This window comes from Bradysia coprophila, unplaced genomic scaffold (assembly GCF_014529535.1).
Source record: "Bradysia coprophila strain Holo2 unplaced genomic scaffold, BU_Bcop_v1 contig_350, whole genome shotgun sequence".
NCBI classification, from domain to species: Eukaryota; Metazoa; Arthropoda; class Insecta; order Diptera; family Sciaridae; genus Bradysia; species Bradysia coprophila.
In genome coordinates, this window is record NW_023503608.1 from 8,916,932 (window position 1) to 8,932,285 (window position 15,354).

A 15,354-nucleotide genomic window follows, 5' to 3' on the forward strand; every position below is an offset into this window, starting at 1 on the left:
ACAAAGTCAATAAAAACGCTTCACCCAGTTATCTCCTCCTCATAAAATAAAAACAATCAACTCGATTGCAGTTAAGTGGTTGAGCGATAATCTTTAAAAGTTTAACTCGAAGTTCAAGTTCATGATAAACTAACAATGGTCTATCTGTACAACAGCTGTACACTTAAGCTGAAAATGAACGATTTTCTTCTTTGCCACATTTCCCATTCGTACACCACAGAATAACGAAAAGAAATGGGATAGATCCATTACTTCGATTGCTGAAAATGGTGAAACAATGAACACCTGTATCGATTGCCGAAAGGAAAATGAAAAACTCATCAACCAACCACCGAAATGGGTCGGTATATATATTATACAGAAAATGCTTTCCCTTTGTATACGTACGTCTAACGAAATAATAAACTGAAGTTGATAAATTTCGCATTTCCTTGGAAAATTGATGACATTTTAGTTGAAGTTATTTTAACGCAGATTTGGTACGTGAATTGTTTGGGTATGCAGTGAATTGAAGTTCGTTTACTACGTTGTAATATGGATTGTTGTGTCGTGTATTTTTTATTGGGGTGAAACACATTTGCTTATTTTTGTTTATCGAATATACGTTCATTTGGCTGTTGTGTCGACTGGTATTTATTGAGGTTCTTGTGAATGAAGTAAATTTGAGATTATTTTGTTTTTTTTTCTTTTATCCAGCACTAAGGGGTGATGAATTATGGACTTTTAAATGGAATTTTGTCCGTTCTGTAATTGATAAGGGGCAAAATGCACAAAATGTTCAATTAACCAAAGCAAAATGCGTCAAGAATAGGAAAACTAAAACAACGATTTCGCATAAAAAATTACTCAATTTACTTGCAATGTTCTGACTGCACCACTCATTATTCTGCTTTCAATATTCATTCATATACATTCACAACCATTACATATCCATAAACATGTTAACCCTCTAACTTATTGATCACAATAAAGAGGCGTCAATAGCCGAAAAATTGCAACGGTCACGCTCGCTGTTTGAGTTTTATGGATTCGACCATCATTTAGATTGAAAATGTTTTTCATAAATTCAATTTTTACCAACTAAAAACCCATATAACTTTTGGTCGCCCTCAAGAAAATTGCTATAACGCCGAACGATGTTTTACACAAAGCTTAACCACGGAAGGAAATAATCATTATCGGGTATTGTTAACAGAATTTTCGATTGTTAGGGTTGTGTGTTTGTTGTGTTGGTTCTTTTTTTCTGTTCCATAAAATGCGATGCTCTTTGAAGAGATTTAAAGTAGTAGGTAGTTTGGGTGGTGTTGCGGAACATCAGAGTAGAATTCATATTTCATTTACTAACGTCTATTGTTATTGGTGATTCTTTATATATACCAAAATATATGTTGAATCAAACGAAGTAAAAGATCATGTATCAATAACGAGATGTTCCTTTCATCAAAGGAAGTAATAGATTTTATTTGTTATATCGTATTGCGGATTGGCATTTTTGAAAAGTCAAGAGCATATGTCTCATTTCAAAACTATATAATAGAAAAATCCTTGATGTGCAATTTCTGTCAATAAAGCAGACAATTTCTGCTACAACTAATCTAAGTAAATTACTTAAAGTAATTAAGATTGCTAACCTAACCATTTTTGACTCTACTCATATTTTTGATTTATTGTCATTAACTCTATCATTACACGCGACCCCTGATGTCATATATACACACCTTCATTAATCATGGCATTAAGTGTGAACGTGTCAATAATGCTATACGTTTCCGCATACATACACATTATTATTGGTAGCTAAATATTAGTCCATCACCCGGAAAGGTCGAAGGTAAAATAATTTCAATTTATGGAAAATGTGTGGATGCCATCCCGAAAAATGTGAAACCATATCCTCCGACCATATTGATTCTTTATAAGTATATATGATTTTAGGACATTAAAATAAAATGGGATATAAAAGGATTTCAGGCAGACCACTTCCGTATATATTATTAAAATATTTTTATATCGAAATTTAATGTTCGATAGCACTCTTAAAAGAATATTATTCCGTTTTATTAAATGGCCAGTTTTGGTCTTACATCAACAAAAATAAAAGAAAATCTATAAAATGTCGTAAAATGCTTTCATTTTCGGTTCGCCATGAATTGTTTTTTTTTGCGGAAAAGATATTTCATTGGCGTGTATACATAAGCGAACATAAAAATATCATAAAACTTACCCATAAGCTGCAAGTGCTGGATCATATGGATAGTAACCAGCCGTTGGTTGCAGACCTGCCGATGTCCACGCACTCATATCACTTGTAGGACCACTTTCTTTTAAAGCATATGGATTACTCTATAAAAAAGAATAAAAAAATGTTATACGAAAGCTTACATCATAGAGGGTTGGAAAGAATGGGAATGTCATAGTATCATTTCTTGCAATTTTATGGTGTAGCCTTAATTCTGTGGTCGACTGATGAAAATACAAAACTTGGGGTTGCTGATTAACGATTGACTAAAGATTAGTGTTGAAGGCACAGAATTCAATATCTGAAAAGCCACGTGAATTTCGTATGGCAATGTGATTTTGTACCTACTGCAAAATTTAAAGTACGGAAAAATTGTAGGCATCGTTGCCGGGTGGTAGATGTCAGCGAATGACTGATTGAATAATTGTTTCCAAACCGATCGATATAAATACTGATAAATGTACGGCTTTTGTTTACAAGCTATTCTTCTAGTATTTTATCAGTATTATATGTGTTATTCATTATTCATTATTCAACCTCAGACTGTCATTTCGTTGTACGTACATATCCTTATATAACAACCAATTAATCAATGATTATGCTTGATGGAAAAAAGAACAATTTTAACAGAATTACATTCATTATTTTTCTGCCAGACAAATTGTTATCAATATTCAATTTATATTTAGTTCAAGGAAATCGCAAATTCATTAATCTTTAAATAGAACGAATGAAGTGCCTAGCTTGTGCCGTGTAACCAACCATCAAGTGTTTGAATGACTTTTTTCCCCAGATAAAATTCATATTACAGTCCGTATCGATTCACTCGAAAACGTTGATTTCGCGATGAGTTTCAATTCTTTTTTGAGTATGTTTTTGAAAGATCAAAATTTCGTTGATAAAACAACTTTTGGTACTTCGCTGATATGGCGATATGAAGAAGTAACGACCAAAATACTGTACCCTTTCGTTATTTTCGTATACGTCCGGTTGGAACAGTACACAAACACACCTACAGATAAAGAGAAAAAATATATTTTTCTATGTAAATATCAAGTAGGTATTAACGCATTTAATCAGCCGATATATTTGAAGAAAAAAAAAGTTAGATAAATAAACCGAAATCACTTCTATTTTGTGAATTTATACTTTTCAAGTATTGATATTTGATACAGCGATTGCGGCACAGAACAAAGTAAGTGTTTTTTCCAACAAAAAAAAATTGATAAGTACTGCTGGACTGATAGTAAATGAAACTGTCGAGATTACATTTGGTATTAAATATCCGAATCTTCTTTTTAAGTTACACATAATACCACAATCTTGATGTGTAGAGTTTAGTTCGTTTGCAATTTATGCGTGTAAATTATAACTGTACGTTTACACATCAAATCAGTATTTGAATGGGATTAAATTGTCATACACATGACAATTACCTACAAAGTCATCAATTTTACCAAACTGTCTGGATTGATTATTTAACTGATTTATGAACGAAACGACTACGATGGTATACTTTGATATTTTTAAAGTCGATTAGTTAAATACTCGAAATAAACTAGACATTCGTTGACTGAGTTTCGCTCGACGCACTCCGAATCCATCGAACGCGAAGTTGCCTTATAGGTGAAACCTAGCGTTACTGCAGAATATGGTTGAGGTGAGGAAAGAAATGACATTTAAATAGAGCTATTTATAGTTGTGCAGTTATTTGAGCAATCAGTAATTAATATTCCAATGAAAACCGCAATATTTTGAACGATTTAATTTTGCATTTTGAATTGTGTCACCATTAGGTTCAATTAGTTCTGCCTGCTATGCACATTGTTTTCATAATTTTACGTTCTAATGGTAGGAGCATAATTATTCTCCAAAAGTTTTGTTCCAACAAGCAAAACTAACGTCCCGATATTTATCAAAGCCCGTTTTCCCAGTGTATGACGTTCGTGTATACACCGTTGACTTGCTAAAAATGTACTGGAGCGAAACATACACACATTATGAGGTCAAACATTACATAAGTATCTAAAGTTCCTCACATAAATTTCACTGCATCAAGCACTCTGAATTAATTTAAAAGTAAATAAACAACTTTTAGCGATAAAATTTCCAGATTATGTTCGGTTTATAACATTTCAAAAACCATTTTATATATTACCGAGAAGCCCATTTTGGTTTATTTTTTTTCTTCTTTTCTTCATCTTTTCATTATTAAACTAAATAAATTAAGAAAACAAATATTGGAATAATATTTCACGCCTTTGATCAATGAATAGGAAGATATAAAAAAGTAGAAAAAAAAAACTAAAACAAATATTCGTATTCAAACAGTCGTCAACTAATCCTAATGAATTTATTAAAATATTTCACTTTATGCATGAATCGAATCCATTCAGAAAAACTGAATTTATTTTAACAAAATAGATATCTTTTCAACAAATTATTTAATAAATTAACATTATCTGACTAATTAAAAACGTTTTTTAGATTCATTCATAATTTCATCATAAATTATGTAAATGACATAAACAAATGTTGAATTTAATAAAAACGACGACAAGACGAAAAAAAAGATATTTTAAATTTTATGGGTCCAGTTTACGTTTTGTTTGCTTTTGTAATGAAAATTCAACAGAAATATTGGCCATTTTCTATTGATTTTATAAGGCTTGGAACATGGGATAGGGTGGTAAAAAGACAACTTTTTTTTGTAAATGATGGCTGTTGTATTTTTCCACAGAAAAAACTTACTGTAAGAACTGTTGAACCTATCGGTTGCCATCGCCTCAGGAAATCTTTTTCAAATTTGATTTCGTTTGATGAAAACATTTACAAGAAAATCTTTTACTTCATTCGATTTAACATAAATTTTTCTATGTAAATCCCTGTTAGCCAGAATTCATTATTTCTGACAGACAAATGCGAGCGATACAGCCGATACAGTTCGACAAATAAGACAAACAAATAATTTACGTAACTTAGTTACAAATTAATTTAGGAAAAAAGTGTAAGTATCAGTGATATCGACCAGGATATCTTTGACCACATGATTAATTTACGAAACACTACAAGTATAGTTGAAAAAAATAAAGTTAAATTGCAAACCCGACCTTATTGTATGAGTTATTAGCAATTACAAAGATAAAAACCGCAGAATGCATTAATCTAATAAATTTCAGTTAAGATTTATTTGCGAGACAAAATAATATTCATATTTTGCTTAATTGAAAAGCATGTTGTTTTTCTTGTAGAACAAAAACAACATATTTTACACTTAACTAACCGTACAACATTATTTGCGTTTTAGAATCGATATGTGCATTTGTGACTACTAAGAATGTTGCTATAACCAGGAGCTCTGTTAATTCAATGCAGTTTTCATGATAACAACCAGTCATTATACTATTTATCGAGAATAAAAAAGAAACTTCTAATTCAAGCTTTGACTTTTGGTACAGACATTGTAAGTTTTCCTTCGACGTTGACCTATAATGTCATGAAAGAAATATGGTCGTACACATTCGAACAGTGATCTTTGCATCGATTATAGAGGTGATTTTCTAAAAATTTCTAATTCCATCAACGAATACGCTAGTGTACACAGATTGTGTTTTGGTATTTTATCATTCATACCAATCACTGTTCGACAACATAGAAAATATAAATTTTAATATTTTATCACGACAGAACTCCTTCGTCATAAATAATTAATATTGTACGGTTGGCTGACGCTTTTAATACTCGAGCAAATACGCCATGTTGCAAAATGGTTTTTCGTCATTGTCGAACATAAGCACAGAAAATATTGTGTATATTTACCACACGATACATAAACCTCAAAAAAAAAAGTTTCTACACATAGCACCGGTCGGTGTCCACATTCTATGTAGTATGAATTGAATATAATGTACACCCAGAAAACAGAAAATAAAAACCATCAACATCACTCAACATGAGCTTTATAATACTTACATGAATATAATACACGTTAAATATTTGTTAATACCACAAAACAACAACAATAATAAATAAAAAAAAGTAGAAAAAAAAAACCATTGCGATTATTATATTCTCGGTAGTCATATAGACGGAAATAATTGTACACACATTTTAAGATACTGTTATTGCATGTGCAATATAAATAAACAAATTCGATATGTCGTTGAATTTAATACCAGAAAATGGAATTACAAAAGTTAATACTTTCAACCACTTTTAGTGGTGTTAAGTCATCTTGTATCGATTTTTCTTTTTCATTGAATCGATGTTATTTCTACGTAAACATAGCTTTGAAATTTTTGTTTTATTTCAACGTTAGTTTTATGTGGTCAATGTACTGAGATTTAAATCGTTTTATCCGGAAACTGTAAGGAAATAGAATAGCTCATACAGTTCCATCAGAGGAATTATGGATTTGAACTATAAAATTTGCCATCGATAACAAGGCTAGCATAAATCAAAATTTCATTGATTGAATGGCATTTTTGATATTCATTAATTTCCCATTTCAATTGCATTATCAAAGTCTCATCTCCGCACCTAATGTTCAAAGAAACAACTAGTTCGATTCACTGCTAAATTTGTTAGTGAAACTTTAAACGGATTAAAGAACCTATTGCAGCTCTGTTTACTGAAGACACCTTTAATAGCCTTAATTGAATAAAATGATTCTTTTGCGTTAGTTTGAAAAAAGTACTATGAAGGTAATATGATTAATTATACCCAGATCAACTCCATAGTTCAGTTTTTGTTTTAATCTTATTATACGTAAGCTTTGAAAAAATTACAACACACAGCGATCCCAATATCTAATTTCAATTGATTTTATTCAAACGACAAAAAAGCAATCGATCTCGATTCCTCGATTGTATTTTACCGGTACGATTCAAGCATAAGATTAGTGTTTTATTACAAAAAAAAATGTTTTATGGCGAGTAACTTTGAACAATTTAAGCTGGAAATATCAGTTCCAGATTTTGTGTAACTGTCGATACATCTGAGTTATTTGTATTAATCGTAGCGACAGATACTGATATTTTTGAATTTCTAGATCGTTTAAGGAAAATTTTATTATCAACCTCAAAGTAAATTATTCTAGACTCATGTCTTTAACTTTTATAACTCTAGGCGCATCGCCATCACATATGCTGATTAAATCTGCTACGTCTTTTGTGTAAGATACCAAATCTTGTATAGTCCTACAGTGATATCAGAAAGTATCCCAAATGCAAACAATAGAACCATAGAATCTCACTCTTGTGTGTTCTATGATCTGTATACAATACCATTTTCTGAAACTTTTTGATGGCACTATACATAATATAGAGAATAAGAGAATACTGGCCTGAGCTTATTATTTTTACTTGCCATTTTTTCGAAGCCGTTTCTGAATGGTGAATCTAGGGTCTGGAATTCTTAAGCTGGCTCGGTTCGGTGAAATATAACCAAAAATATAATTTTCAAATATCAAATATTGGTTGTTAAAACCACAGACATCCTTGGGAAATCATCTCAAGATTTCTAAGACCATTTCTACTGTTACAATCAGTTACACCGCTTCAAAATCGTGCCGCGTATACCCAGTCCAGCCATATAATTTGCTCGATTTACACATCGATAGAGTAAAACATTTTTTTTTCGAAGTATTTACACATAAATGTGAATATAATTATATATTACTTAACCGAACTTATCTAAATTCACGTCATTATGGACATATGTCACATTTAAATTTGACGATAAGGCCCTAAAATTCTCAGCATATTATTGTAACGAAAAGACGAACGCGAGCACGGTATAATACCAAGCGGTATACAATATGGGTAAAATGCATTTTCATGGAAAGATTTACGACTTATTTAGATTGTGTATGTTGTGTGTGGAAAACATAAAATGTGTTAAGTACTGTAAGTAAATATATATTCGAAGTTAACTTTATTTTCCGTAATTTGTGTGTTAAATTTGATTACATTTAGTTATAGATTAACCCTATTATTTTGGGTTATGCAGTTATATGCCACACTGCTTTATAATGTGTTGATATGGTAGAAATTGGTAGTTGGGTTATTTATTGGTGAGAAAGAAAAATTCTTCCATTTCGATGTAGTGAGATAATTAGAAAAGAAAAAGAAAGAAAAAAGAAACGGAAAGGGGATGTTATATCGTCAATTAATGTACCCTGACATTTCCCAGCCAACAGCAAAACAGTATACATAGTTGACAATGTATCAACATATCACCGACATATATATCCTCATCCACAAATATTTCTGGTGACAACTTGATACTGGAAACACTTTGTTATTTCTGTACAATTGCCATCCACAATGGCGAGGTTTGCGTCATGAATACAAATTATATCGAAGGAACGGAACGGAAAAAAAAAGAATAAGAAGAAATGAACACCAGTAAGTAACGAAATAAAAATATCGTACGCAACTCATAGCACCAGCTCACATTTATACATACATACAATGTCATTTTGATAAGTTGAAATAGGACAACGGGACAAATCAAGTCTTACTTGTACTAGCGTATCTCTATAAAATCTTTTACATAGGGTAACATGTTCCATGCGATGTATATTTTATTACATGTAAACGCAATAGTGGATTTCCTTTGTACATAACATCATTGATGGTTTAGGTGTTCAACAAACTGAGCGAATAAAAAAAAACTATATCAAAAGAAAAACTGCATCGTTACATAGTTACATGATAAAATAGAAGGTAGCTTTTAATGCTGTTGATAGGCAGACAAATGAAATGTTCGATGTGCAGAAAATGTATAAAATGCTGAACGTTTTTGGAATTTTAACATAGAGAAAAATATTGAATATTTAATTGGAAGTTATGCTGTAAAAATTTTTATTGAAAAGACATAAATTTTCTTTAAAATTTTTCACTTTTCCGGTTGTTTTTTTCTGTTTTAGTTACTGATCAGAAATGTCGAATGTATGAACGCGTTTTTTATGCAACCATAATACGGTTAAAATGACTGGAACAGAATTCTTCTGTGCAATTAAAATTAATTTAATTTTATCGACAGAAATGAGAGCCACCTACGTGTATCGTGTCGTACAAGCGAATTACACACATTCTATAAGATCGATTAATAATAATTACAATGAACATGTCACATAATTCATAAAAACAAACCCATTAAATTACAAACAATTACTCAAGTAAATGTTCTCCAAACATACAAGAAACAATGTCATCTTTCATTGTGATTCAATATTGATGATAAAATGTATAACCACAAGCCAATCGGTTCGGCATTTAAAGCGTTAACAAAAATTTCAATCATGTCACTTTGACTGAATGGTTGCGATTTGTAACGATTGGTAAACGATGTTTTATTATATACAAATTGAAATTGAAAGAATGACAAAAAAATGTTTATCTTTGTGTGTATTGACTCACAACTTCAGAACGAGTTGATTTTCAGTCATTGAATGTAAATAAACGAAAGATTTATCTTTCTTATCTTCGATTCATTACACTACTTATGAATAAATTATAAAGAAAAATGTGTAATCGCTGGGTGTATACACATAATACTTTTTTTTTAAATTGAATTCCCACAATATTTTTGCTTTGCAAAAAATTATAAGCGAACCATCCTTAACTGGTTTATTATCGAAATTGAATTTTGAATTTCCAGTTTTGTATAAAAAAAAATCCAACAGCTCCATTTCTATTTCATATGGGTCTATTCATGCAGAATGTCTATTCAAAGTGGGGGTAGCCATTACAACTAGTACTTGTATATCATAAGTATTACTCTGATCCAATAATAAATCGGAAAAATGATTCCATAGTCACGTTTTTACAGTTTAAGAATTACAACAAGGGACAATTATTGTTCAAACAATTATAAACCAATTCTATCTATTCATTCCTCAGTCGTTAACAATATTGGTACTTGGTAAATTGGATTGAACTTTTCCATTTATAATGCACAATCTGTACACTGTACAGTTCCTCTTATAATCAAAAGTGATATCACGCTTATTAAAAGAATGCACCGGTACTTATTGAATGTCCCCTGTCGAAAAACACGTCATTCCCAATATTTATTTAAGCTAGTCGCCATTTAAAAATATTTTCACAAAATTTTTGCCCATACCTGATGATGCTACATTCAATAATAATGTGGCTAATCCTTTCCTACGCTATCCATTCGTTTCGATTGTTTTATATATATCAATACTTAATTTTCAGCGTTTTTTTTCTCTCTGTTGCTTTTTACCATCTGTATTCCAGGATTTAGCATTATCGGTGTGAACTATCTGATTCGACAATATAGATGGTTTCGGAGTTAAAAAATTTGATTTTATTTTATTTTAAATAAATATTTGACGAGTCAAAGACTTTATGCAAATATCATTTTTTTTAGGTGTACTAACATAGTGCATGTAAGTTGGTTTAGCAAGATAAGTGAATATTTGTTAAAATTCGATAATGTTTGATTTATTTTTCATTTCTATTTTCGATTCGTTTCACTTCATTTCGAAAAAAAAACATTCTGAGCTTTTCGTATTTTGTCTCTTTCGGAGCAGACAATTTGTCTGAAAATAAACTTTCGAAGTCATCGTCATGACATGCGGGTATTTGTTTAAGTTTGTTAGTCATTTAGAAAATATTCAAAGTTAATGTAGGAATCGGAGTTGATTTTTTTTAGATTGAATGTAGATTCAGCACGTTTTGTTTGAAATGTCTTATAGCAATTATATCGAACCATCAATTTAGTATAGTTGGGGCAAGAATTGTTTGCCATACTAGAGACAGTCTAATCACAAACCCTAACGAGTTATTAGAAGCTCTGGTCTGAAACTAATGAAGTAAAAGATTTTGTGAAGGTTGCGGGTATGGTTGCCGCTTGTGATTGTTCAAACTTATAAAACCTAAACTGATAAACCCAATTAATATGCTTATAATGCTGTTACTCGTCTAATTTTTTTAGAAAATTAAAAATTTTACCATCAACTTTATAGTATTATTACACGGAAAATTCTTACCTTTCACATAATATGTAAAAAGCTGAGACATTTTTAATTACCGCCTTCGTTCTTCTTAGACTTATTAAGACGTAAATAATTATCTAAATGATTTCAGTTTACCTCATTCAATTTGCTTAAATGGTTTTTTGTAAGATAACAGAAAAAGCAACCCTTTTGGAATGGAGATACAAGTTGTGTTGTCGTTTTTTTGCATCTACAAAAACTATTTTTGCAATTTAAATTAATTTACAGTAAAAAAAAAAGAATTTTCCATTCGACATACGTAAGCCGTTGCAATTCTTTTTTAATATTTTAATTTTAATTGTAATTAAAATGTACATCGTGTAAAAATAAAGATATAAAGTAAAGACTTTATACGTGTACGTACGTAATGTGTAAGTTTTTATCTTCGCATTCAATATTTATACATCAGCTACTGTGTACATTTTCTGTACTTTTTTTTTGTAGTCATAATCTGTGCGGTTGTTTTGTATATTTAACGATAATTACAGCCATAACAGCGTCGAAAATTATCGTAATTATCCTACTTAAAAGCATAAAAAATAATAATATTTAATAAAACGAAAAATCGTTTTTTTACATATGTATTGTGTATTATACGGTAGATACATACAACAACGATGCGCGACAAACTATACTGTATATATAATAAGTGTGGTACATTCAACAATAAATGCTACATGTAGGACAAATTTGTGCACACCATATAATAAGTATTTCCATTTTAATGGTAAATACGAATTTGTTTGATGAACAAAATCAAAATTCATCAGCCGTATTTTATTGTATACATTCCGTTGTTAATTTACTATGCATAAGTACATCAAATCATAATTATGTATATAATGCAGCCGCTTTAATTGCAATTAATGTCCATATATGTTGGTTTTTTTTCGGTTTAATTATAATGGAGAATATTTATTTCTCTTTTTTTCAATGAAAAACAAAATTGAAAATAATTTAGAGCACTTTTTCATCAAAGCGAAATTCAATATTTTATGTCGATTTAATGGGCAGCAATTTAACGTAAAACATCATTTTATGCTATAAAATTAATAAATCTTTTTTTAGTCTTGTTGAATGAGGTAGACATCTTTTTTTCTGCACGTTGACCCAGCAAATTGAAAACGGAATTTGTTATCGACTGTGACTTCTCAGACCCAGACCCATTATTCATATCAGTACCTCAAAGACAATGCTAGAAATCAACAATAAACGTCGATGTTTGGCTAAAATTTTGTGTCAAAATAAATGAAGTAATAGATTTTTTTCAGTCCGTTGAAAACGTTTAGATCAAAAAAAGTAGCAGATTCTATAGTTATGTTATTAATATGTTTCCACTCATTGGAAAATTTATAAAATAGCATTGACAAAGGAATAGGTAGACAAAGGCAGATGGAAACAAATACTATTGGGTCGTTTATTTCACTACCAATTTAATTCCGTCCTTTATATAGATCATTTTCATGACCTTGTAAACGTCAGACACGATTCCAACTGTCAGACATGTCGAAAAATATCGAATGAATTGAACGAACGATTTTCATATAAAAATCAGTAAATTGAACGCAGTTAACGTCAATTGATTGAGGTTAAGGACTACTTGACGAAAAATTAAGTGGGGTTACGTTGACAAGTACCGTATAATGAAAATGATCTATGGAGATATGAGTTACATTTGCAACTGCTGAACTATCTTTGCCAATGCTAGGATATGGGTTTCGATTTGTTGACGGATAAGTTGAAGTCGGAGAAATATCATGTATAATACGTCATCTGTTGACGCCTGCGACGACAAAAATAAGCGTCGACGTTTGGTTAAAACTTCCCTATGTAGCAAAATGCGTGTTAAAATAAATGAAGTAATAGATTTTTTTCAGTCTGTTGAAAACGTTTACTCCAAAAGAAAAAAAAGAAGTAGTAGACTCGACAGTTATTGATATGATTGCTAAAATTAGAAAATTTATAAAATAACATCGACAAAGTAAGGTTGGTAGACTTTTAGCAGTGGGAAACAAATTTTTGTTTTCTGATATTTCGGTATCTTGTTGTTCCGAAGATCGTTTATTTCATTGACCATTTAATTCCGTTCTTTAGGTACGGATAGGAGTTACAATTGTTATTTTCAATGGTGAATTTAACTGTATCAACATAAAATTAAAATTAGTTTACCTAAGGCATAACTATTATAACGTTAATAATAAGAAAGGAGCTCTAGAATTAATGAACTAAAATATGAATCTATGAAAATTGGATCAAGAGATGTTCAAGAGATTCGGTAAGTATACTGGTGACATGTTTGCTGTTGTGTCTGTTCTTTACTTTAACTGTTCAGTTGGTATTGACAGCCTCAGTGAATTAACCTAATTGAAACTGTTATGGTAAAGTTGCCCCATCATCAGTTCTACATGATATTATTGTCACACTCGAATATCTATTTCGTGCACTACCAACACATGCATGTAATCAAAACCTATTCAAATAAATTCAATATTGGGACATCAAGGTCATGACAAATAATTTTTTTTTATTCTCTCCATTTCTTATCTTGATTCTGGCTAACATGCATTATTTTCATTTTGGTTTGTGAGTCTTTAGAATAAATTTTAATTGACAGATTTTTTTTCCTCTCTCCATTCATTTTTCGATCTTTTTAGTCAACGAAACGATTTGATAAATATCGTTTGGTGATACCTACACAAATTAAATATTATATACAGGTATTTGTCATGCATTTCCGGTGCTTATTATGAAGAGATTATGTGTTGTTTTTTCAAATTTGATAAATTATCAAATGAATTTTATTTGTTTTTGTGCGATAAGAAGATGATGGTTAATTATAATAATAAAGTTAATTTATTATAAGCGGTTATTGTTAAATTGGAACTGCCTTGGACTCGATCAGAAACACGGCTAAAGTTTACGATCAGAAAGTGAGCTTATCTCTCAAACAACTTGGTGTGTCTTCATAAAGTGACCCCATAAAAACCATGACACGAAAAATAGAATTAAAAACTAAAACGATAAGTAGGTCAAGTTCAAAATGTCTTAGAGCCAAAAGCCATCATACGGCACCAGTCTCCAGACATGTACCAGTTGTCGGTTATCAATTGTTCTTTAATTAATAAAAATGTTTATCAATGAAACAACAATATGTGTCCGACTACTAATTCATGTCCTGGTGTGTATCGACTCACGATATTATCGAAAAAAAATATAAATAAACCAACAATTGTACTTACAAGAGGTGAATAAAATGCTGAACTATCTACGCCAATACTAGGATATGGATTTTGATCTGTTGACGGATACGCTGAACCGTAAACGCCAGCTGTCGGTATTCGAGAATAGCCGGACAATGCTAGTCTTGCGGAATCGTATTGACACGAACAGACCGTTTGTCCCGATACGGGATCAGTCATTATAGGTCGACCATTTTCACAGCACGATGATGTCGCGGGCGCATTGTTCGAGGCTTGTGACATTGCCCCAGGACTGAGAGCACCGGTCGGTGCCCCAGTTGCTGAACCGCCTGGACTAAGAGATGGTGCATTGGCACCGATTGGTGATTGTGCACTGTTTGTTGTAGTTTGGCCACCACTCACAAGCAACTGTAATTGAAAAGAAAGCATGACAGATTTTAATCGAGAGAATGAACCGAAAAATGTAATATATAAATGAATTGTACGCACACATAGAAGGAGCCTTAACTAAAGCCTAAAATATACATCATAATTAGATTAATTTAAATAATGTCAAGAAACTGTCAAAACAATTTCACGATTAGTTTCGAAACCATTTCAACCGTAAGGTAAGCGTTTTTTTAAGTCTTTCTTTCTCGTTTCCATTTTTGTTTATTTCTTTCTTTTTTTTCTGAATCTTCCAAGTGAGTGTTGATATGTAAACACACAGTTCGTTCTTGCTTTATTTCTATACAAATTTTCATTTATAAAAACTCGAGACGACGTTTAAACGAAACTCATGATATAAAATATAACTCGGGTCCATAAGGCAAACGTGTATATATAAATGTATAAAGTGGAAAATACTGAGGAAAACAAGCGTATCGAATTACCTTGATGATTGGTAT

General features: G+C 31.0%; 1 protein-coding gene across 3 annotated transcripts in view; it reads right to left on the bottom strand.

Moving 5' to 3' along the window:
* Positions 1-15,354, bottom strand: part of LOC119080687 (homeobox protein araucan) — a 75,479-nt gene that overhangs the window by 19,806 nt on the left and 40,319 nt on the right. For all 3 annotated transcript variants that reach the window (XM_037189125.1, XM_037189123.1, XM_037189124.1), the window contains exons 2-3: positions 14,507-14,875; positions 2,225-2,343 (exon numbers count right to left, since the gene is read on the bottom strand). In XM_037189125.1, coding sequence (XP_037045020.1) covers positions 2,225-2,343; positions 14,507-14,875 — 488 coding nt within the window. The remainder of the gene's footprint in view (positions 1-2,224; positions 2,344-14,506; positions 14,876-15,354) is intronic.